At 58.9% G+C, this 22,567-nt stretch overlaps 1 protein-coding gene across 8 annotated transcripts in view; it reads left to right on the forward strand.

The window, feature by feature from the left end:
• PER3 (period circadian regulator 3) overlaps positions 1 to 15,448 on the forward strand; it is a 32,415-nt gene extending 16,967 nt beyond the window's left edge. For 3 of the 8 annotated variants that reach the window (XM_045570577.1, XM_045570578.1, XM_045570579.1), the window contains 9 exons: positions 770 to 902; positions 4,812 to 4,930; positions 5,170 to 5,340; positions 6,918 to 7,160; positions 7,357 to 7,961; positions 9,205 to 9,289; positions 12,759 to 12,942; positions 13,736 to 13,880; positions 14,669 to 15,446. In XM_045570577.1, the coding sequence (XP_045426533.1) occupies positions 770 to 902; positions 4,812 to 4,930; positions 5,170 to 5,340; positions 6,918 to 7,160; positions 7,357 to 7,961; positions 9,205 to 9,289; positions 12,759 to 12,942; positions 13,736 to 13,880; positions 14,669 to 14,812 (1,829 nt within the window). In that variant the 3' untranslated portion in view covers positions 14,813 to 15,446. Of the gene's footprint in view, positions 1 to 769; positions 903 to 4,811; positions 4,931 to 5,169; positions 5,341 to 6,917; positions 7,161 to 7,356; positions 7,962 to 9,204; positions 9,290 to 12,758; positions 12,943 to 13,735; positions 13,881 to 14,668 lie in introns of all 8 variants that reach the window. The other 5 variants (XM_045570575.1, XM_045570576.1, XM_045570572.1 and 2 more) reach the window with 5 other exon arrangements.
• The last annotated feature ends 7,119 nt before the right edge of the window (positions 15,449 to 22,567 follow it).

Consider the following 22,567-nt stretch of genomic DNA (forward strand, 5'->3'; position numbering starts at 1 on the left):
GTCCGGTAGCACCAGGACTGGTGGTTTGGGGGCCGAATATTTCAGCAGACCTCAGTCTGCCACCACTATCATTGGATACATTTAAGCTGTACTAATGGTGCCTATGCTGCTGTTTTAGACACTGAAACCGGTCCCGGCATGTCTGTGAATGTTTATCACACTTTGTTCACGCTTGCAGACACTAGGAAGCAACATAGATGTCATTTCACAGGTGAACGGGTGACCGGTGGCACACCCACAAGATGGAGTACCACTCCCATCACACAGGCGTGGGCTTAGTTCACACACACAGGGTCTTCAGTGCACTTCGCTGAGTGAAGGAAGCCAGAACCAAAGATGACATACTGTAGGCTTCCATTCGGAAAACGTCAGCATGTGTGAACACTGGGGGAGGAACTGACTACAAAGGAGCAGCGGGAGGGAGATGGCGAGACGGACATGTTCAGTTTGTTACTCTGCTGTGGGTACACAGCTTTTGGTGCTTTTGTTACAAACCATGGCTCTGTACACCTCATCCCGCCCCAGAATGTAGAGGAAGCCCAAGACCGCGGAGGCTGCGACAAATGAACCTAACCAGTGGCATAACGGAGTCCTTCATGCAGTCCCGTGTGGACAGCTGTCTGTGTCAGTGCATCTAGACCTGGGCTCATGGTTAACAGCCGCATAATATGCTACTGAATATATTTATTCTAAGTTACCGCGATTTAATTTTGCTGAGTGTCCTAGAAATAATGTACTTTTCACAGTACTTCCTCCCATTCTCTCTTAGGTGAGCAGAAGGCCTCTCCTTCCGTACAGACCTTGAAAAATAACAGCGTGCACACCGAGTCTTGTCAGGGTTTGAGGAAAGATCAGCCGAGCCCATCCTACCAGCAAATCAACTGCATCGACAGTGTCATCAGGTATGAAGCACACGTTTTGAGAACCATGTTTTGCCAAAAGCGTACATTATCCCTGTGGAGCTCTTATGTAATGTTTAATAGCTGTCGTCTTGATTTTCCCTATAAATCAATAGATACCTATGGACTGCCTATTACATGCAGTCCATGATATGCCCAGCATTCCGGGGGATGCAGACAATTGGAAGGTGCATTCCTTGTTTTGAAGGAATGGTTGAGAAGACAAGGCCTGCGCTTGTCCAAGGTAGAGGATGCAAGATCTGAAGATCAGTTCCAGACTGTGGGGAAGGGAGGGAACCATCCAGTGATCAGGCTAGATGGCCGAGGAGGACTCATCAAAAAGGGAAGGCCAAGGTCAGCAGCTTGGGAGCGTGAGTTGTTTTTTCTCTCTCCTTCAATATCCAACTAACGGACCTCCATTGCCGTAAAAAGTGCCACGCACAGCAGACCGGACACCGAGAGATGCACCCACCTGTGCGCCTGGGAGGCGGCGTGGGCCGCGGGCGTGGCAGCGAGAGGCAGCGCCATGGGCAGGCGTGAGCTTCGTGGCAGAGGACTTGGAGGGTGAAGGTAGGGAGGGGGTCAGCCCAGTAGTGGGGCTGCAGCTGAAGGGACCTCTGCTCTGAGGAGAGACCACAGTGACAGGGCGGGAAAGCCGTGGGGAGTAGGCAGGAGAGAGAACTGAAGAAGGGCCCAGCATTCTGGCAGAGTTCTGCCCGCAGCCTCTGGAGCCCCAGCACAACTGGAGGATCTCCGTCAGGTCAGGGCGCACTGAAGCCCAAGTGCTGAGCACACAGTTCTCCCCGCTCTGCTGCCAGGCTTGCTTTTTCTCTCTCGGCAGCTTTTTAAAAATGTATGTACTCTCAACCTTAGCTCAGGTAAGACACACCGAAACCATGACCGTAGCCCCACCTGTGGGCAATGAGAGAAAGCGTCTAATCACCAGCCAGTGGAGCTGTGAGGACCATGCCAGGCCTTGTCTCCATAAGCGAGGTGTCGCTACTTCATCACACACCATGGGCAGCCGCGGCGCAGGAGCGCAGAGAGGAAATGGCAGTTTCCAGCAACCGATTCCAGCCGAAAGGCATCGAAATGGTGAAGAATTCAAAGTCACTGTGAGGAGGAAACTCAGCAAGCCGCAAGAGACTCAGAAGGGCAATGCCATGTCCAGGAATGAAGTTAAAGATAGAAGGAAGACTTTACCAAAGAGATTAAGATTCCAAAATATAGCCAAGCTAACTCTGGAACTGAAGAACTCAGTAATTGAGAGGAAGAGGCATTGGAAGTGGCCTGTCAGATGGAGGAAATGGTTAATGAGGTGCAAGATGGGACTCTAGAAGTGATTAAGGTTGAAGGAAGAGAGAACTCGGATTTTTTAAAAGTGCAGAAGCCCTCTGAACGCCATCGGATACCACGCAGAAAGCCAACCTGTGATGAGGGGCACTCCAGGAAGAGGCAGTCAGCATTGCTCGGATATCCAAAGAGAGACGGGTACCACAGGGAGAGAAAACTGTAGACCAATATCCTTGATGAATATAGATGCAAAAATTCTCAACCAAATATTAGCTCATTAAACAATACATTAAAATAATTATATCCTATGACCAATGGAATTTATCCCTGGATTGCAGAAAAGGCATTTGAAAAATATAATATCCTTTTATAATAAAAAACCCTTAACAGATCGGGTATAGAAGGAACATACCTTAACATAGGAAAGGCCATATACAACAACGCACAGCTATCATTACACTCGTTGGAGGAAAATTGAAAGTTTTTCTCTAAGGTCAGTAACAACAGTCCATATAACACTGGAAGTCCTAGCTAGAGCAATTGGGCAAGAGGATGGAAACAAAGGCATCCAATGGGAAGAGAAGGATGACATTGTTGCTGTTAGCTGTGATATGAACTTGTCTGTAGGAGATCCAGATTCAGGAGGCGGTTGGAATTACAGTTTCAGTAACGTGGTGGATACAAAATCAACACGTAGAAGTCAGTTGCTTTCCATTTTACTAATGACAAAGCACCTGAGAAGGGAATAATACAATAGCATCAAAACAATAAAATACTTAGGAATACACTTAACCAGGGAAGCGGGAGATCTGTACAATGAGAATTACAGAACTTCGCTGACAGAAATGGGAGCACCAGCAAACGGGAAGACACCCTAGTTCCTGGGTGGGCAAACTTAATGTTCACCAACCATACTGCCCAAAGCTGCCTGCAGTTTCAGTGTGGTCCACACAAAGGCATTCTTCCCAGGAAGAGAAGACACAACCCTAACATTTTTATGGAGTCACAGAAGACCCGCTATAGCCAAAGCAATGCTGAACGGAAAAAGATACCCAGGGTATCCACACGTCCAGATTTCAGATCATACTACAAAATTACCATCGTAAAAACAGTGTGACAAGGGCACACAAACAGACACGTCGACCAGTGGGCCAGAATAAAGAGCCTGGAATTAAATCCTGGTGTGAGTGTGTTCAGTAATGTCTGACAGGGAGCTAGAGTACCGATAGGAAAAGGGAAGTCCCTTCAGCAGACTGCTGGGGAGATCGGAGAAACACGTGCAGAGCAATGAGAGGGGACCCTGTGTGACACCACTCAGAGACATTAGCTCCACATGGCCGAACATGTAACCATGAGACCTCACGCATTACACCGGAGGAAACGGGGAAGAAGCTCAGTGATACTCTGCTTCCAAGTCTGAAAAGAAGTACTCAATACACGAATGAACAAAAGGAAGTGCAATGTCCCCGCTGTGCTTAGCAGTGATTTTTTTTTTAAATGACGCCAAAAGCGTGGACGCAGCAAATACCAACAAGTGAAACGACACCCGACGGACATGTCAGAGAAACAGCAGAATGGAAGGCGGCCACAGAACGGCGGCACGCTATAACCCTGTGCCACCAGGAGGGGAGTGTCAGAAAGGTGTAAAGAACTCAGCAATGGCAAACACAACCCGAGTTAGAAACGGGCAGAAGAACCAAACGGACACTTCTCCAGAGAGGATGCGTGAACGCCAACAGGCACATGAAGTGATGCTCAGCGTCACTAATCCTCGTGGACATGCAAATCGGAGCCACAAGAATGAGATGGCACCTCGCTCCGTTACTGTGGGCACCTCGAGGAGACGAGAAGTAGGAGGCGGAAAGGGAACTTCCACATTGCTGCTGGAGACGCAGGTCAGCCCAGCCAGTGGGAAGCAGTCTGGAAGCTCATCAGAAACTAAAATCTGTCACAGGATTCGGCATCAGCTCCTGGCTCCGCACCCAAGGGAACGGGAAATAGGTTTTGGCCCGACATCTGCGCTCCTGGGTGGACTGCAGCGTTGCCATGACAGCCAAATACGGAAACAACCCGCATGCCCATCAGCCGGTGGACCTAACACGTGGTCTGTGCACAGGAAGGTGTTATTCAGATAGGAGAAAGGAAGGCATCCTTCCTCCTGCAACAACATGATGGCCTTCAGCCCGGGATGCACCAGAGAAGCCACCGGAAGCCGCTGCTGTGAGAGCACTTCCATGCGGAACTGAAATGGATGAAGTGAGGGTGACCGGGATGGGGGGTGAATAAGTGGTGTTTGAGGCACAGACTCACAATGAGTCTAAATGAGCCTCAGAGATGGATGAGCAGTGTGGTGAGCACACGGTGACGTCACACCCTCTTGGGGGAGGTGACCAATAGCTCTATGCAGGCAGTAACCGTGACCTTTTGTAACTGAGTCACAGTACGCACTGGGCACCTTACACGTATGCAGTGTTGCGTGTCAGATGTACTCAGTACACGAATGAGGAAAAGAAAGAACGGTGTTTCCCAAACAGAAGCGGTGTGAGAGCAGCAGAGGGGGGGCCATCAGGGGTCAGGTGGGATCTGGCCCTCAGTCTGTCCCTCGTTCCGTCCTCGCAGGTACCTGCAGAGCTGCCACCTGCCGGCTCTGAAGAGGAAGGTCGTCTCCTGCACAAACACCACCGCGTCCTCAGAAGACGGCCCACAGAGCCACAAGGCCGCCAACGCCCACGTCCAAGGTAGCAGGAACGCCCTTCGCTGTTGGGTAAAAAGTTACGGCAAAGCCACCCTTACTCTCTGCTTCTCTTTAATTCCCCAACTTCCATCATCTCATCACAATCACAACTGACCCGAGTTTCTGGTCCTCTTTATGGCCGGGAGGTTACTTACGTTATAAATGTCTGGAAGCCATTAGGCTTTAACATACTTTTCCTTCGGGAACTTTTCTTTTCACCGTCGGTCTCTCTCACCCCCCCAGCCGCGTCTCGGGTCCCATCCATCCCTCCACCAGAAGTGCCAGCTGATGGACCGTCCGCCGGTGCCCAGGGCGGAGCTGCGCGGACTGTGGCCAGGGCGCCGAGCCTGGGCTCCGGCGTCAGCCAGTGCAGCTACAGCAGCACCATGGTCCACGCCCCGCCCCCAGAGCCAGGTACCACGTCACCTCTGACCTCAGATACACGCCACACACGAGGAAGTCCTTCGTACCGTTTATTTAGTAGCAACTTCTCAGCTTTGGGAAGTGTTGTGCTCACGCTGGTTATCTGTACATATGTGTAGGCTGTATTTCTTACGTCCCTCGGCTAGAATCACTAATGCAGCGTAGGCACGTGGTGTGACCGGGAAAGGAGGTTTCAAACGGGGACTAAATGGATCATATGTATGAGCAGGGAGTTCCCTGTGGGTCTGAGCACGGTCCTTATTTAACAGTATGATGTCTTGGGAAGTACTTGGATGATGTCTTCTTCTCATTCCTTCTTACGGCCTCCTATCCTTTTGACTTTTTCATTACTCATAATAATTTGGTGGGTGAAGAGATGGTGACGTGTTAAATTGGGTTTTCGGATGAGCTCTAACTCATCTTTGTTAGTTCCATGGAGTGTCAGGCAGCACACGCCGAGCTTACCGTGTACAGTGCCTGTCCTTAGTCCACCGCAGAGAGTTAGCTCCTTGGAGGTGGAGAGCGCAGTCCGGCAGCAGGCTGTCGTTGGTGGGAAAGACCAGAGACGGAACTGCTGTGGGACTAGGTAGCGTTGCTAATGAGCTAAAGACAACCTGTTCATTTTTAAATCATGTAAATACATCACAGATTAAAAACTAAAAGGTAGCCAAAACCGGGTTGGCTCAGTGGATAAAGCATCAGCTGTGGACTGAAAGTCCCAGGTTTGATTCCGGTCAAGGGCATGTACCTTGGTTGCAGGCACATCCCCAATAGTGGGTGTGCAGGAGCTAGCTGATCAATGTTTCTCTCTCATTGATGTTTCTAACTATCTCTCTCCTTTCCTCTCTGCAAAAAATCAATAAAATATATACATTTTTTAAAAGGGCAAATTCCTGTGGAATGAGCTTTTTATAGGGGGGAAAAAAACCTAAAAGGTAAAAAAGAAAAATTTTGAAGAGTTCAGGGAGATAAAAAGATACTTACAGTAAAAGCAAGATATTAATCCTATATAATAAAACTCTAATGTGCAAATCGACCAAATAGTGGAATGACCAAAAGACCAGCCGCTATGACGCTCACTGACCACCAGGGGGCAGACTCTCAATGCAAGAGCCGCCCTGGTGGTCAGTGCACTCCCACAGGGGGAGTGCCGCTAAGCCAGAAGCCGGGCTCATGGCTGATGAGGACAGTGGTGGTGGCAGGAGCCTCTCCCACTGCCACTGCAGGTGGGCAGTAAGGAATGAGGGGTTCTGGCCTGCAAGAGGGCTCGGGCCAGGCCAGAGGGACACACACACACACACACACACACACACGGCACAAAGTGTGTGCACCGGGCCTCTAGGTAATCTATAGGACTGCACATTGAGTATTGCAGGGCTGTAAAGCACTTACTCAGGCGTACAGAGTGTAAAGACAGGCAGAAAAAATAACAGTGTGTGCTAGTTGATGACGTTTTTGTATTCCAGCTATTGTAACGTTTGTGAAACTTACCAAAGGTCATTAAATTGGTGAAAATAAGTGCAAACAGTTGGTAGCAATCACCATTAGCCTGTCTTCTCCCACCTCAGCAGAACCGGCCACCAAGGACACGGCCCCCGCCTGCGAGCCCCTGGCGCCCGGCCCCCAGCCGGCCCGGCTGGCCGCAGCGGCGTTCCGGCGTGGGGGGCTCACCACGGCCGCGCTGTCGGCGCACACGCACCGGGAGGAGCAGGACTACGTGGACCGGTTCCGGGAGAAGATGCTGTCCCCGCCCTACAGCGCCTTCCTGCAGCCCGAAGGCAGAGGCCGCGCCGCGTGCTCCGACGGCCGAGGTAGCCTGTCTTTAACACACACCCTATTGACCTCAAGCCCCGGTGTCGGCCGTGTCCATGCGGGAGGGGGCGGGTGACGGTGAGGTCGCGTGAGGCTGAGGCGTTGGTTCTGTTGCCGCGCTCCCAGCTGAGTGGCGAGGCAGCTGCCCTCCCCGCGCTTCTCTCGGGGTTCCTCACTGCACCCCTCTGTCTGCAGGCGCCTCCTCTCCCGGCCGGGCCCGGTCTCCTGGGGGCAAGAAGGGGGAGCACAAGCGGAAGAAGCTGCCGACGCCCCTGGGCAGCCAGTGTGCGCAGGACGCCTGCTGCCCCCACGTGAGAGCGGACGTGCAGGACGCACGGCCCTGGGGCCTGTCCCCTGCCTCCGCTCCCCACGCCCCCGGCCTGGCCTTCCCGGCCGCGGCCGTGGCTCCCAGCCAAGCCCCTTACCTCGTGCCCGCGTTTCCCCTGCCGGCCATGACCACGTGGGGGCACGGCCCGCCTTTCCCAGATGTGCCCTCACCTTATGCGGAGACTTTCCTAGCCATCGTGCTGCCTGACCCCTCCCTGTGCCCTCTGTTGACACCATCATTTTCTCCATGCGTGCATCTGGGAGCAACAGGCCCTTCGGAGATGCCACCCTCAAAACCGGCAGCAGCTCCAGACGTGGAGCCACCGCCTCCAGCCACCACCCGGGGGGGAGCTGGGCCGAGCTCTGAGACGCAGAGCGAAGGGCGCCTGGGCCCTAGCTCCAGGGGCAGCTCGCCGCTGCAGCTGGTCTTGCTGCAGGAAGACAGGCCCCCGTCCTGCGAGTCTGCAGAGCAGGTGAGGGGGTGGGTCCGGAGCGAGCTGTGGGGGAACTGGCTTCCAGGACCCGCTGCAGAGCGCCGGGCCAGGGGTCACACACTGGGTGCAGCTGAATGTGGCGGAGGGGAGGCACATTACCATGGTGCAGGCTGAGCGCTGGGCTCCCAAAACTCGCACTTGGTTTGAAGCGGAATGAGAAGCTGCTGTGTCCTGGTTTCTTAGAGGTGTTGTGTGGTTTCCCCAAGTGCCTTCAGGTTTTCTATGGCACTACGTTTTTCCCTTTAAACTTGGACATCCAAGCGTCTAAAACGTGTGTGCGTACCTGCAGCTGAGGTCTGGGCTGGTAAGACAGGAATAAGCCACATGACAAGACATGAGTCCAGCAGTGCTATGTTTCGAGCACAGTTACAGGGTAACAGCCATGTACGGAGTGGGTTGCAGGCTGTCTGCATCATCAGTACAGCAGGCGGGTCATGGTTTCACGTGTGTACATTGTGTTTTCAAAAATGAGGACTTTGGGTCAATTTCCTTTAACTTGTCACCCCTTTCCCTAACAGGTTCTCAGCTCCCCAGGGAGACGGTGGGGCAGGAGCCAGGCCAAGCGGGAGCTTGCAGTTTTCTCACGCTTCCCTCCAAGGCCTAGCCCCTTCTTCGCACGTCAGATCAGGGCGGTCTGGTCCAGTCAGGACTGAGCTCCGTGGGAAAGCCTGGCATCGGTGCGCCTGCCGGAACGCCAAGGCCAGGCGGGGCCCGGCGAGCACAGCCTGGGTCAGACAGGCCGGGGCCACGTCCCCGCCCGTCACCTGTCCACCGGGTTCCTGTGGGCTCGTTTGTAACCTGCCTGTGCTGCTTATGTGAAAAGCGGGAGGATTAGTGCTTCCCAGCTCCCTCTGAGGATGAAATGAGTCACACTGACGGAGTCCTCTGTGAGATCAGGTTGCTGGGCCTCTGTTTTGTCCATGTTGTAGTCCTAGGATTCGAGATGCTGCTTAGAACACACAAAAGTTCAGTACCTTTTCTGAGTGACAAAGTCTTGGAGCACACACCATGTTCAGTTGCAGGTGGTGGTGCTCAGACATCGGGAGTGTCTCCAAAATTATATGCAAAGGGCCTCGGACCCATCCTCAGGGCCTGCTGAATTGCTGCTCCGCGTCTCAGTTCCCCTGGCATTTATTCTGTTTAATGTGACGATAAAGATCCCAGGTGTTTGTAATGTGATGCCCGAGACGCTAACGTGTTTTCTCGTGTTCTTACTCCCCAGCAGTGTGCTTCAGGCAACAGCGGGAAGAACAGCCATTTCTCTGCCAGGGACCCGTCCCCACTCGGACCTGGCTCTGCGGCATCAGGTAGCGGTCCAGGGGACAGTCCTGGGGCTCTGCTGCCAGGAGCTCCCGTCTGAGGACAGGCTGTTGGGTTTCCTGTTTCCTGGGAGAAAGCTACAGGGTGTATTTATTTATTTACTTTTATTTTTAAAATATATTTTATTGATTTTTTACAGAGAGGAAGAGAGAGGGACGGAGAGCTAGAAACATCGATGAGAGAGAAACATCCATCAGCTGCCTCTTGCACCCCTACTGGGGATGTGCTGGCAACCAAGGTACATGCCCTTGACCAGAATCGAACCTGGGACCTTTCAGTCCACAGGCCAACGCTCTATCCACTGAGCCAAACCAGTTTCGGCTACAGAGTGTATTTATTCACATAAACAGAAGGCACCACGTTAGGTACCACGTGAGAATCCTGAGTCACGTATTCTCAGGCCCTCCCCATGCAGTCCTGCTGGAACAGCTCCATCCCCTTTGCTCCTGGGTAGGCGCCTGGAAAGCGAGGTGACGTGCACGGTGACCACCGGGAACTGCCACACTTTCCCGAAGTGGCTGCACCCTCTGCATGCCTGTCCCGTGGGAGAGTGCCAGTTTGCAGCACGCCCAGGCCCCACCAGGCCTTGTCCATCCTAGGTGCCAGCCGTCCCAGTGGGTGTGCAGTGGCACCGCATTGTGGTTCTAATTTGCATTGGCCTATTGGTTAATGGGGTTGAGTGTCTTTTAATGTGCTTTTTGCCATCGTGTGTGTTCAAACCTCTTGCCCACTTGGTGGGCGGGGCAGTGTTACTTTCTTATTGGGCAATAAGAACTCTGTTTATATTCTGGATACAAGTCCTCTGTCAAACACTTGTTTTGCCAAGATTTCTCCCTGTGTGTGGCTTACCTCTTCACTTCATTATCTTTTATTTTTAGCTTTATTTTGAAGGACAAAATACTTTTTAAATTATAATTAATTTCAGTTGATCAGGTCCTCACTTAACAATATTTTCCCACTGTTTCTCTTTAGAGAGTCACTGAGATAGTCTGTTTTGGAAGTTTTGTGGGGTGGCTTTTCTAGTTAGACTTGTGGTCCATTTTCAGCTCGTTGTTCTATGTGCTGTGAGATTAGGGTCAATGTACTTGCCTTGCGTATGGCTGTCCAATTGTTGCCCCATTTGACGAAAAGACTAGCCTTTTCCCACGGAATTACCAGGCACCTTGGTTGGAAGTAGACTGGTTAGATGTTTGGGTCTGCTTCTGGACCCTGCTCTGTTGATCTGTGCACTAGCTTTGGGGTAATCCCACATTCTTTTGATGCAGCTTTCAAGTAAGTCTTCAACTCCGGTGGGTTAAGTCCTCCAACTTTATTCTTCTTTTCAAAATAATTCTGGGTATTGTAGGTCCTTTGTCCACATAAATTATAGAATCAGGTTCTCAGTTTCTACAAACAACAGAAAGCAAAGGCCCCCTGGGCTCTGTCGAACCCTGTGCCAGCCGATGGGCTGGTGTTGGGAGGGTGTCACCTGCCAGGTTGAGTCTTCTGACCAGGAGCACGTGCCTTTCTTTTTTACGTAAGTCTTCAATTTTTCTCAGCAATGTTTTTTTATTTTCCATGCACAGATCTTACACATACATGTTTTACTGCCCTCCTTACCCCTAAGGATTTTATATATCTGATGCTGTAGTGAATGATTTTTTAAAAATATATATTTTTATTGATGTCAGAGAAGAAAGGAGAGGGAGAGAGAGATGGAAACATCAATGATGAGAGAAACTCATTGATTAGATGCCTCCTGCATGTCCCCTACTGGGGATCAAGCCTGCAACCCAGGCCTGTGCTGGAATCGAACCTGGGACCCTTCAGTCCACAGGCCAACGCTCTATCCACTGAACCAAACCAACTGGGGCATGAATGACATTTTAAAATCCCAATTTCCATCCCGGCCAGCATGTCTGAGCATTGACCTATGAACCAGGAGATCATGGTTTGATTTCCTGTCAGGCACATGCTCAAGTTGTGGGCTCCATCCCCAGTGGGGGGCATACAGGAGGCAGCTGATCAATAATTCCCTCTCATCATTGATGTTTCTCTCTCCCATTCCCTTCTTCTCTGAAATCAATAAAAATGCTTTTTTTAAAAATAAAAATTTCAGTTTCCAATAGTATGTTGTTGGCATATAGAAATTCAATCAGATTTTGAATTTCACATTCTGCAATCTCTCTAAACTCGTTTATTAGTTTTTGTAGCTCTTTTGTAGATCCTGCAGGACTTTTCCACAAAGACAGTCTTGCTGTCTGCAAGGCCAGTCTCCCTCCTTCCCTGCGAATCCGTACGCCTTGATTCCTGTCTGGCCGTGCTGGCCGGGCAGGACCCCGTGCAGTGCGAGATCATCGCTGCCTGTTCACAGAGCTGCGCCGTTGAGTGTGACGTCACGTGGTTTTCCTTCATGTTCTCTGTCAGTGCGATGGAGGACTCGCCTGTCTGCTGTTCACTTGCTGAGGGGTCTTTTTCTACACCCATTGAGATAACTCGATATTTTTTTTCCTCCTTATTTTATTAACATAATGAGTTATATTAATTAATTTTCAAATCTTAAGTTCACCTTGTACTGGGTCATGCTGTTTTACCTTTTTACTATATTCTATACCTACTGGTTCGCTAAGGATTGTTGCACCTGCTGTGAGAAGTGCTGGTTACTGGTTTGATTGTTTATTAGAAGCCTGCTCAGCTTCTTCGTTCCCCTGGAGAGCCTTCGGGAACTTGTGTGCTTCAGGTTTTGTCCATTTCGTCCCAGTTGTGGGATTTTATCGTCATGAACTTGTGGGTAGTATTCTCTTACTCGTCTGTCAAGTCCATTGTGCTCTTACTGCTGATTATCTGACTCTCTGCTGATCAATTGTATTACTTTTCAAAGAAATGGTTTTGTTTAATGGTTTTCTCCCTGGTGTTAATGGTTTTGTGTTTCATCGGTTTCTGATCTAAAGTTTGTTGTTCGCTTCTGTTCAAGTCGGAGTTTGTTTGCTCTTTCTCCGATTTCTTAAGGTGGAGATCAGACTATTGATTAGTCACCGTCTTTCCTCTGGATGCGAACACTGAATGCTCTCCCTTCCTCCAACCACTGCTTTACTAGCCCTCAGGTTTTTATTTTCATTCGGTCTAAAACATTTTCTAATTTCCCCTGTGTTTTCTTCTTTGACCATAAGTCAATATAAACTATTTAATTACCTAATATTGGAATTTTTCTAGATAGTTTATTGGGTTCTGACTTAATTGCAGACAGACACATTCCTTATATTTTTTACAATTTGCTGAAACTTGATGGTCCAGCACATGGCCCATCCTGGCTGGTGTCCTGGTGCCCGTTGGGAGAAGTGCCCGCGGCTGTGAGCGGACACTGGGCGGTGGGGCCGGTGCTGAGGAGGCGGGCAGCCGGGGACTCTGTGCAGGACGAGGGCCGTGGGGAGGAGGCCCGGCAGTCGTGTCTGACGTGTGCCGTGTCGGTTCTGGTAGGAAGCGGTGCCAGCAGCGTGCCCGGCTCGGGGAGTGAGGATGCTGCGGAGGCTGCCCCCGCCGGGCCGCAGCCCGGGGACGTGCGGGACAGGCCCACCCTCCCCCGCGGAGCCGAGGAGTCCGTGTGTGGCAGCATCGCACGGGCCCCGGAGCGTGTCCTCATGACCTACCAGGTGCCCGCGAGGTGAGGCTCCTGACGCTCTCCGCGCGGCAGAGCCCAGGCTGTGAGTTGTTCTGTACACACCCTGGGGCTGCGTTCCTAAATTCTCATTTGAAGTCACATGACCAACCATTTCTTGACCCAGAGGTCACGGTGGTGGTGCACGCACGGCAGGAGGGCAGGGCGGAGGGATGAGAAGGCAGTAGGGCAGGGGGAGGCAGGAGGGCAGGGGGGAGGCAGGAGGGCAGGGGGAGGCAGGAGGGCAGGGCAGGGGGATGAGAAGGCAGGAGGGCAGGGGGAGGCAGGAGGGCAGGGGGGAGGCAGGAGGGCAGGGGGAGGCAGGAGGGCAGGGGGGAGGCAGGAGGGCAGGGGGGAGGCAGGAGGGCAGGGGGAGGCAGGAGGGCAGGGGGGAGGCAGGAGGGCAGGGCGGGGGGATGAGAAGGCAGGAGGGCAGGGGGAGGCAGGAGGGCAGCGGGAGGCAGGAGGGCAGGGGGGAGGCAGGAGGGCAGGGCGGGGGGATGAGAAGGCAGGAGGGCAACGGGAGGCAGGAGGGCAGCGGGAGGCAGTGCTCCGCAGGCGGCATGGTGTCCCCTTTTCAAAGGGGGTGTCTCCGCTCACAGTGGAGGGGCTGAGGGCTCCCATCACCCTCTGTTCCCCGAGAGGCGGTCTGGCTGCAGTCCGGGCAGAGGAGCGGGCGGGTGCTGAGCGTGCTGTCACTCACAGCGATGGCGCTTGCAGAGCAGACAGGCAGAGCCGCTCTGGGGGCGGCAAGCACCGGCCTCCTCAGGCTCACACGCTTGTGTGTCTTCTGTCCTAGGGCTCCGGACGTCGTCCTGAGGGAAGACCTGGAGAAGCTGGCGGGCATGCGGCAGCCGCGGTTTTCCCCCGGGCAGCGGGCGGAGCTGGCCCGGGCGCGGGCCTGGCTGCAGAGGCAGAGCCTCCCCACGGGAGCCGACACACACGTGAGCACCATGGGGCGCCAGCCGGTTCCTGGGCAGGAGGGCGAGGCACTGAGTGCGTGGCAGGACCTCGCAGCTCCCGCCAGATGCCCATGTGTCCGTGGCGGGTGTCGCCATCCGGCATCAGGAGCAGCCGTGAGGCCACAGCTGGTGGACGGGCCGCTGTCGGAGGGCGAGTGTCCCTGACCTCAGGCGCCCTCCGCCGGGGGCAGGCCGCGGGGCAGGGCGGGGCCTGCTCTGAGCTGGGCTGGGCCGGGGAACGCTGTCAGGTCTGCACTCAGACCCAAGTGAGATCCATACCCCAGCACGTCCTCGTGGAGCGGGGGCTCCGGGGCCCAGGGGTCTCTGCTCCGATGCGTCTCCACAGGAGGCCGCCCTGGTGACCCGTGGCCGAGGGGCCGGCTCTAGATGGGGTTACAGCTGTGGGGGTGATGTGTGAGGTCAGACCTCAGAACAGGGAATGACGGGAGGTGTCCAGAGTATGCACTGAGGCCCCCCTTTCCAAGGAAGGGGTGAGCCCGCCTGTGCGGAGGGCCAGTGCAGGGTCACCGCCAGGGCCTGCTTCTCTTCAATCCCGGCTTCCTGTGCTGAGCAGAGGGTCTGTGGGGAATGAGCCCAGAGCAGGTGAACAGGTTTAAAATTGCTGTCGTTTCACCGTCTGGTGAGGAGGAACGCCGTGTGGACGCTCTGGACACGAGTGGGCGTGGGAAGTAGACACGGTGCTGGGCCAGCGGCTTGCTGCCCCAGACACCAGCGGCTCCGTCCTAACCCGCTGCTTGTTCTCCCTGGAGGGCTGTGCCTCCTGCAGGGACGGAGCCTCGGGCCCTGACGAGGGAGGAGCCTGCGGCCAGGACCCCGGAGGGCGGCCGCCGAGTGGCCCGGGGGAGAGCACAGCGCCCCGGGGCGTCTCGGAGCCCCCGGCCTTCGAGCGCTAGTCTTTCCTCGTGGCCTCTTAACGGACCTCACTCTCCGGAGCAGACCGTACAGAGCATCTCCTCTTCCTGCTCTGGGCGTACGGGACGCCATCTCAGGAAGACATGGAATGGCTTCGAGAAAGCTCCACGTACAGCACAGGCAGGGACAGTGAGCACAGAGCTGCAAAGAGCCTGCCAGCCGCAGCCTCGTCGCCTCTGCTTTGCTGTTAGGACAGTCCTTCCCATGGCCATGTCCCTTCTCGGGGTCCCTAAACTGAACTGTGTCCAGTCAGCACAGGGGATGCCTCCCCGTAATCAGCACCAGATGCCCAGGAGCTCCTAGCACACGGCGCGTCCTGTTTGCCTGGGCATGTGCTGCCCCGGTGCCCGGTGCCCAGGTCCGAGGGGCATCTGAACCTCCCTCCTCACACAGGCTCCCTCCCGGGCTCCACCTGCCACGGAACCCCGAGTCTCGCCCGCAGAACCGACCGCTGGCCGCGAGCTCCTTCCTGCACAGTTGAAGTTGGCTTCGCACGTGTTCTAGAACAAAAACTTCTGACTCAGTCTGTGTTGTTTCCTTTCTAACGTCTCTTTTTTAAATGATTGTAAAAAGTTTTGTAAAAATTAATATTGGTTTTGTATGCGTTAAATCAAAACTACCACTTCATGCTTCCTTTCCAGCTCATTTACACAGAAGGCCGGCCTGCCCCGGCCTGGCGGCTCTGCCTCCTGTGGGGAGGCGGCTGCGCAGGGAGGATGGTTATGGGGGCTCCTGTGCGGCCGGCACCGCGCTCTGAGGCCTCGCCGGGTGTGCGCCCAAGTGGCCATGTCCCGGGTCAGCCAGCTCCTGCTCCTGAGGGAAGTGGCCGAGTCCTGCTCAGACAGGGATGGCGCGGCTCCCTCCATGCAGACCAGGAGGAGCAGGAGACGGTAGGGCTCACACACTTGCTTTCCTTTGGGTTGTTGTCTGTGTGTGTTTCATTGCGTTTCAGGAAAACACTTCCTCCTCCTCCCGAGTTTTATCATTTTTATAAAATGCGTCCTGGTGATACCAGGAGAATGCACCCTGCTGGGCCTCAATCTCAATCCTCCAGGCTTAGCCTCTGCCAAGTCGACCTGGAAGGTGATTCTGTGTTTCACAGTCAGAACCCTTCCAGATGCTTCCGGCGACGTTTCTTGGGATTTTTTAATGTGAAGCAGTTCCACACAAAGATGCCTGTTTTGTGAACGGAGAACCCTGACGTTCTGTCCGTCTTGGTGGTTAAGTGATTTCTGAAGCCCTTGCTGCGTTGGGCAACGTGAGCGGTATTTTGATTTTGCCCTTGGTGAGAAATACCCAATTTTTAAAAATTAATCACCCGGGTGTTGTGCTTCAATAGAGTCCCTGTGCCTTCCGGTCAGAGCGGACACGCTGCCGTCAGGGCTGCGCTGCAGTGCGCGTGCGTGTCTTAAACCTGCGCCCCGTGGTGCGAGCCTGTCTGCCCGTTCGCCCGTGGCTGTGCCTGAGCCGCTGCCTCCCGCCTTCCTGAGTGCACGTCCACGGAGGGCACGTCCCACGGAGGGCCCGTCCCACGGAGGGCACGCCCCACGGAGGGCCCTTCCCACGGAGGGCCCATCCCACGGAGGGCACGCCCCACGGAGGGCCCTTCCCACGGAGGGCCCATCCCACGGAGGGCACGCCCCACGGAGGGCCCTTCCCACGGAGGGCCCATCCCACGGAGGGCACGCCCCACGGAGGGCCCGTCCACGGAGGGCCCGTCCCACGGAGGGCACGTCCCACAGAGGGCCCGTCCACGGAGGGCACGTCCCACAGAGGGCCCGTCCCCGGAGGGCCCGTCCACGGAGGGCACGTCCCACAGAGGGCACGCCCCACGGAGGGCACGCCCCATGGAGGGCCCGTCCACGGAGGGCACGTCCACGGAGGGCCCGTCCATGGAGGGCACGCCCCATGGAGGGCCCATCCACGGAGGGCACGTCCACGGAGGGCCCGTCCACGGGGGGCCCGTCCATGGAGGGCACGCCCCATGGAGGGCCCATCCGCGGAGGGCACGTCCACGGAGGGCCCGTCCACGGAGGGCCCGTCCATGGAGGGCACGCCCCATGGAGGGCCCATCCACGGAGGGCCCGTCCACGGAGGGCCCGTCCCACGGAGGGCCCGTCCACGGAGGGCCCGTCCCACGGAGGGCCCGTCCACGGAGGGCACGCACCACGGAGGGCACGCCCCATGGAGGGCACGCCCCATGGAGGGCCCGTCCCACGGAGGGCACGTCCACGGAGGGCCCGTCCACGGAGGGCACGCCCCACGGAGGGCACGCCCCATGGAGGGCACGCCCCATGGAGGGCCCATCCACGGAGGGCCCGTCCCACGGAGGGCACGCACCACGGAGGGCACGCCCCACGGAGGGCACGCCCCACGGAGGGCCCGTCCCACGGAGGGCACGCCGCATGGAGGGCCCGTCCACGGAGGGCCCGTCCACGGAGGGCCCGTCCATGGAGGGCACGCCCCATGGAGGGCCCATCCACGGAGGGCACGTCCACGGAGGGCCCGTCCACGGAGGGCCCGTCCATGGAGGGCACGCCCCGTGGAGGGCCCATCCACGGAGGGCACGTCCACGGAGGGCCCGTCCACGGAGGGCCCGTCCATGGAGGGCACGCCCCATGGAGGGCCCATCCACGGAGGGCCCGTCCACGGAGGGCCCGTCCACGGAGGGCCCGTCCATGGAGGGCACGCCCCATGGAGGGCCCATCCACGGAGGGCCCGTCCACGGAGGGCCCGTCCCACGGAGGGCCCGTCCACGGAGGGCCCGTCCCACGGAGGGCCCGTCCACGGAGGGCACGCCCCACGGAGGGCACGCCCCATGGAGGGCACGCCCCATGGAGGGCCCGTCCCACGGAGGGCACGTCCACGGAGGGCCCGTCCACGGAGGGCCCGCCCCACGGAGGGCACGCCCCATGGAGGGCACGCCCCATGGAGGGCCCATCCACGGAGGGCCCGTCCCACGGAGGGCACGCACCACGGAGGGCACGCCCCACGGAGGGCACGCCCCACGGAGGGCCCGTCCCACGGAGGGCACGCCTCATGGAGGGCCCGTCCACGGAGGGCCCGTCCACGGAGGGCCCGTCCATGGAGGGCACGCCCCATGGAGGGCCCATCCACGGAGGGCACGTCCACGGAGGGCCCGTCCACGGAGGGCCCGTCCATGGAGGGCACGCCCCATGGAGGGCCCATCCACGGAGGGCACGTCCACGGAGGGCCCGTCCACGGAGGGCCCGTCCACGGAGGGCACGCCCCATGGAGGGCCCATCCCCGGAGGGCACGTCCACGGAGGGCCCGTCCACGGAGGGCCCGTCCATGGAGGGCACGCCCCATGGAGGGCCCATCCACGGAGGGCCCGTCCACGGAGGGCCCGTCCCACGGAGGGCCCGTCCACGGAGGGCCCGTCCCACGGAGGGCCCGTCCACGGAGGGCACGCACCACGGAGGGCACGCCCCATGGAGGGCACGCCCCATGGAGGGCCCGTCCCACGGAGGGCACGTCCACGGAGGGTCCGTCCACGGAGGGCACGCCCCACGGAGGGCACGCCCCACGGAGGGCACGCCCCATGGAGGGCCCGTCCACGGAGGGCACGTCCACGGAGGGCCCGTCCATGGAGGGCACGCCCCATGGAGGGCCAATCCACGGAGGGCACGTCCACGGAGGGCCCGTCCACGGAGGGCCCGTCCATGGAGGGCACGCCCCATGGAGGGCCCATCCACGGAGGGCACGTCCACGGAGGGCCCGTCCACGGAGGGCCCGTCCACGGAGGGCACGCCCCATGGAGGGCCCATCCACGGAGGGCCCGTCCCACGGAGGGCCCGTCCACGGAGGGCCCGTCCCACGGAGGGCCCGTCCACGGAGGGCACGCACCACGGAGGGCACGCCCCATGGAGGGCACGCCCCATGGAGGGCCCGTCCCACGGAGGGCACGTCCACGGAGGGCCCGTCCACGGAGGGCACGCCCCACGGAGGGCACACCCCATGGAGGGCACGCCCCATGGAGGGCCCATCCACGGAGGGCCCGTCCCACGGAGGGCACGCACCACGGAGGGCACGCCCCACGGAGGGCACGCCCCACGGAGGGCCCGTCCCACGGAGGGCACGCCTCATGGAGGGCCCGTCCACGGAGGGCCCGTCCACGGAGGGCCCGTCCCACGGAGGGCCCGTCCACGGAGAGCACGTCCACGGAGGGCCCGTCCACGGAGGGCACGCACCACGGAGGGCACGCCCCACGGAGGGCACGCCCCACGGAGGGCCCGTCCACGGAGGGCACGTCCACGGAGGGCCCGTCCACGGAGGGCATGTCCACGGAGGGCCCGTCCCACGGAGGGCACGCCCCATGGAGGGCCTGTCCACGGAGGGCCCGTCCACGGAGGGCCCGTCCCACGGAGGGCACGCCTCATGGAGGGCCCGTCCACGGAGGGCCCGTCCACGGAGGGCCCGTCCACGGAGGGCCCGTCCACGGAGAGCACGTCCACGGAGGGCCCGTCCACGGAGGGCACGCACCACGGAGGGCACGCCCCATGGAGGGCACGCCCCACGGAGGGCCCGTCCCACGGAGGGCCCGTCCACGGAGGGCCCGTCCCACGGAGGGCACGTCCCACAGAGGGCTCGTCCCCGGAGGGCACGTCCCACAGAGGGCACGCCCCACGGAGGGCACGTCCCATGGAGGGCCCGTCCACAGAGGGCCCGTCCCACGGAGGGCACGCCCCATGGAGGGCTCGTCCACGGAGGGCACGTCCCACAGAGGGCCCGCCCCACGGAGGGCACGCCCCATGGAGGGCCCGTCCACGGAGGGCACGTCCACGGAGGGCCCGTCCCACGGAGGGCACGCCCCATGGAGGGCCCGTCCACGGAGGGCACGTCCACGGAGGGCCCGTCCCACGGAGGGCACGCCCCATGGAGGGCCCGTCCACGGAGGGCCCGTCCACGGAGGGCCCGTCCATGGAGGGCACGCCCCATGGAGGGCCCATCCACGGAGGGCCCGTCCACGGAGAGCACGTCCACGGAGGGCCCGTCCCACGGAGGGCACGCCCCATGGAGGGCCCGTCCACGGAGGGCACATCCACGGAGGGCCCGTCCATGGAGGGCACGCCCCATGGAGGGCCCATCCACGGAGGGCACGTCCACGGAGGGCCCGTCCACGGAGGGCACGTCCACGGAGGGCCCGTCCACGGAGGGCATGTCCACGGAGGGCCCGTCCCACGGAGGGCCCGTCCCACGGAGGGCCCATCCCACGGAGGGCACGCCCCACGGAGGGCCCGTCCACGGAGAGCACGTCCACGGAGGGCACGCACCACGGAGAGCACGCCCCATGGAGGGCCCGTCCCACGGAGGGCCGTCCCACGGAGGGCACGCCCCACGGAGGGCCCGTCCACGGAGGGCCCGTCCCACGGAGGGCACGTCCACGGAGGGCCCGTCCCACGGAGGGCACGTCCACGGAGGGCCCGTCCACGGAGGGCCCGTCCCACGGAGAGCCCGTCCCACGGAGGGCACACCCCACGGAGGGCCCGTCCACGGAGGGCACGCCCCATGGAGGGCCCATCCACGGAGGGCACGCCCCATGGAGGGCCCATCCATGGAGGGCCCGTTCACGGAGGGCCCGTCCCATGGAGGGCCTGTCCCATGGAGGGCACGTCCACGGAGGGCCCGTCCCACGGAGGGCACGTCCACGGAGGACACGCCCCACGGAGGGCACGTCCACGGAGGGCACGCCCCACGGAGGGCACGTCCACGGACGGCACGTCCACGGAGGGCACGTCCACGGAGGGCACGCCCCGGGCCGGTGTGGACCGGGGGTCAGCCGATGCGCGTGCAGGCTGGGCCGTGAGCGCGGGGTGCGAGGAGGGCGGCGTGACCGCTCCCCACGGCCGCCCGCACCCTTGGTCCTGCGGGTGTGGAACTCTGTTGGTGACGGAGACATTGCTGATAAAACGGGTGTTGTAGGCTCCGATGTTTACACAGACGGTGCCCAGGGGCCGTGTTTCCTTGGAGGAGGCCGGGTGCTGCAGGAACGAACCGATTTCCGTTCAGTGACGTTTCCCTGTGACTCACAGGGCAGCTCGGTCCGGCTGGACCTACAGTCAGCTGTGTGAATAGCCTGTGTTTCATGGCTGTCAGTACTGTAACCGGGTCTTTTCTAAGTGGGAACAGCAAGTAAACAACATGTAAAGCTTGAAGAGTGGCAAGCCTTCGCCCCGAGTCTGTGTGTCGGTGGGGACATGGCCCCCAGGAGCTGGTTTCTCAGCAGGGTTCGCGCTGTGGGGGTGGGAGCTGTGAGCTCTGGGGGTGTGAGTTGTGGGGGGTGTGAGCTGTGAGCTGTGGGGGTGTGAGCTGTGGGGTGTGAGCTGTGAGCTGTGGGGGTGTGAGCTGTGGGGTGTGAGCTGTGAGCTGTGGGGGTGTGAGCTGTGGGGTGTGAGCTGTGAGCTGTGGGGGTGTGAGCTGTGGGGGTGTGAGCTGTGAGCTATGGGGGTGTGAGCTGTGGGGGTGTGAGCTGTGAGCTATGGGGGTGTGAGCTGTGGGGTGTGAGCTGTGGGGGTGTGAGCTGTGAGCTATGGGGGTGTGAGCTGTGGGGTGTGAGCTGTGGGGGTGTGAGCTGTGAGCTATGGGGGTGTGAGCTGTGGGGTGTGAGCTGTGGGGGTGTGAGCTGTGGGGGTGTGAGCTGTGAGCTATGGGGGTGTGAGCTGTGGGGGTGTGAGCTGTGAGCTATGGGGGTGTGAGCTGTGGGGTGTGAGCTGTGGGGGTGTGAGCTGTGAGCTATGGGGGTGTGAGCTGTGGGGTGTGAGCTATGGGGGTGTGAGCTATGGGGGTGTGAGCTGTGGAGTGTGAGCTGTGAGCTATGGGGGTGTGAGCTGTGAGCTATGGGGGTGTGAGCTGTGGGGGTGTGAGCTGTGGGGTGTGAGCTGTGGGGTGTGAGCTGTGGGGTGTGAGCTATGGGGGTGTGAGCTGTGGGGTGTGAGCTGTGAGCTATGGGGGTGTGAGCTGTGAGCTATGGGGGTGTGAGCTGTGAGCTGTGGGGGTGTGAGCTGTGAGCTATTGGGGTGTGAGCTGTGGGGGTGTGAGCTGTGAGCTATGGGGGTGTGAGCTATGGGGGTGTGAGCTGTGGGGTGTGAGCTGTGAGCTATGGGGGTGTGAGCTGTGAGCTATGGGGGTGTGAGCTGTGGGGTGTGAGCTGTGAGCTATGGGGGTGTGAGCTGTGGGGTGTGAGCTGTGGGGTGTGAGCTGTGAGCTGTGGGGTGTGAGCTGTGAGCTGTGGGGGTGTGAGCTGTGAGCTATGGGGGTGTGAGCTATGGGGGTGTGAGCTGTGGGGGTGTGAGCTGTGGGGGTGTGAGCTGTGGGGTGTGAGCTGTGAGCTGTGGGGGTGTGAGCTGTGGGGGTGTGAGCTGTGGGGTGTGATCTGTGAGCTGTGGGGGTGTGAGCTGTGGGGGTGTGAGCTGTGGGGTGTGAGCTGTGAGCTGTGGGGGTGTGAGCTGTGGGGGTGTGAGCTGTGGGGTGTGAGCTGTGAGCTGTGGGGGTGTGAGCTGTGGGGGTGTGAGCTGTGGGGTGTGAGCTGTGAGCTGTAGGGTGTGAGCTGTGAGCTATGGGGGTGTGAGCTGTGGGGTGTGAGCTGTGAGCTATGGGGGTGTGAGCTGTGGGGTGTGAGCTGTGAGCTATGGGGGTGTGAGCTGTGGGGGTGTGAGCTGTGGGGTGTGAGCTGTGAGCTGTGGGGGTGTGAGCTGTGGGGTGTGAGCTGTGAGCTA

Source organism: Pipistrellus kuhlii, unplaced genomic scaffold, assembly GCF_014108245.1.
Source record: "Pipistrellus kuhlii isolate mPipKuh1 unplaced genomic scaffold, mPipKuh1.p scaffold_m20_p_34, whole genome shotgun sequence".
NCBI lineage: Eukaryota > Metazoa > Chordata > Mammalia > Chiroptera > Vespertilionidae > Pipistrellus > Pipistrellus kuhlii.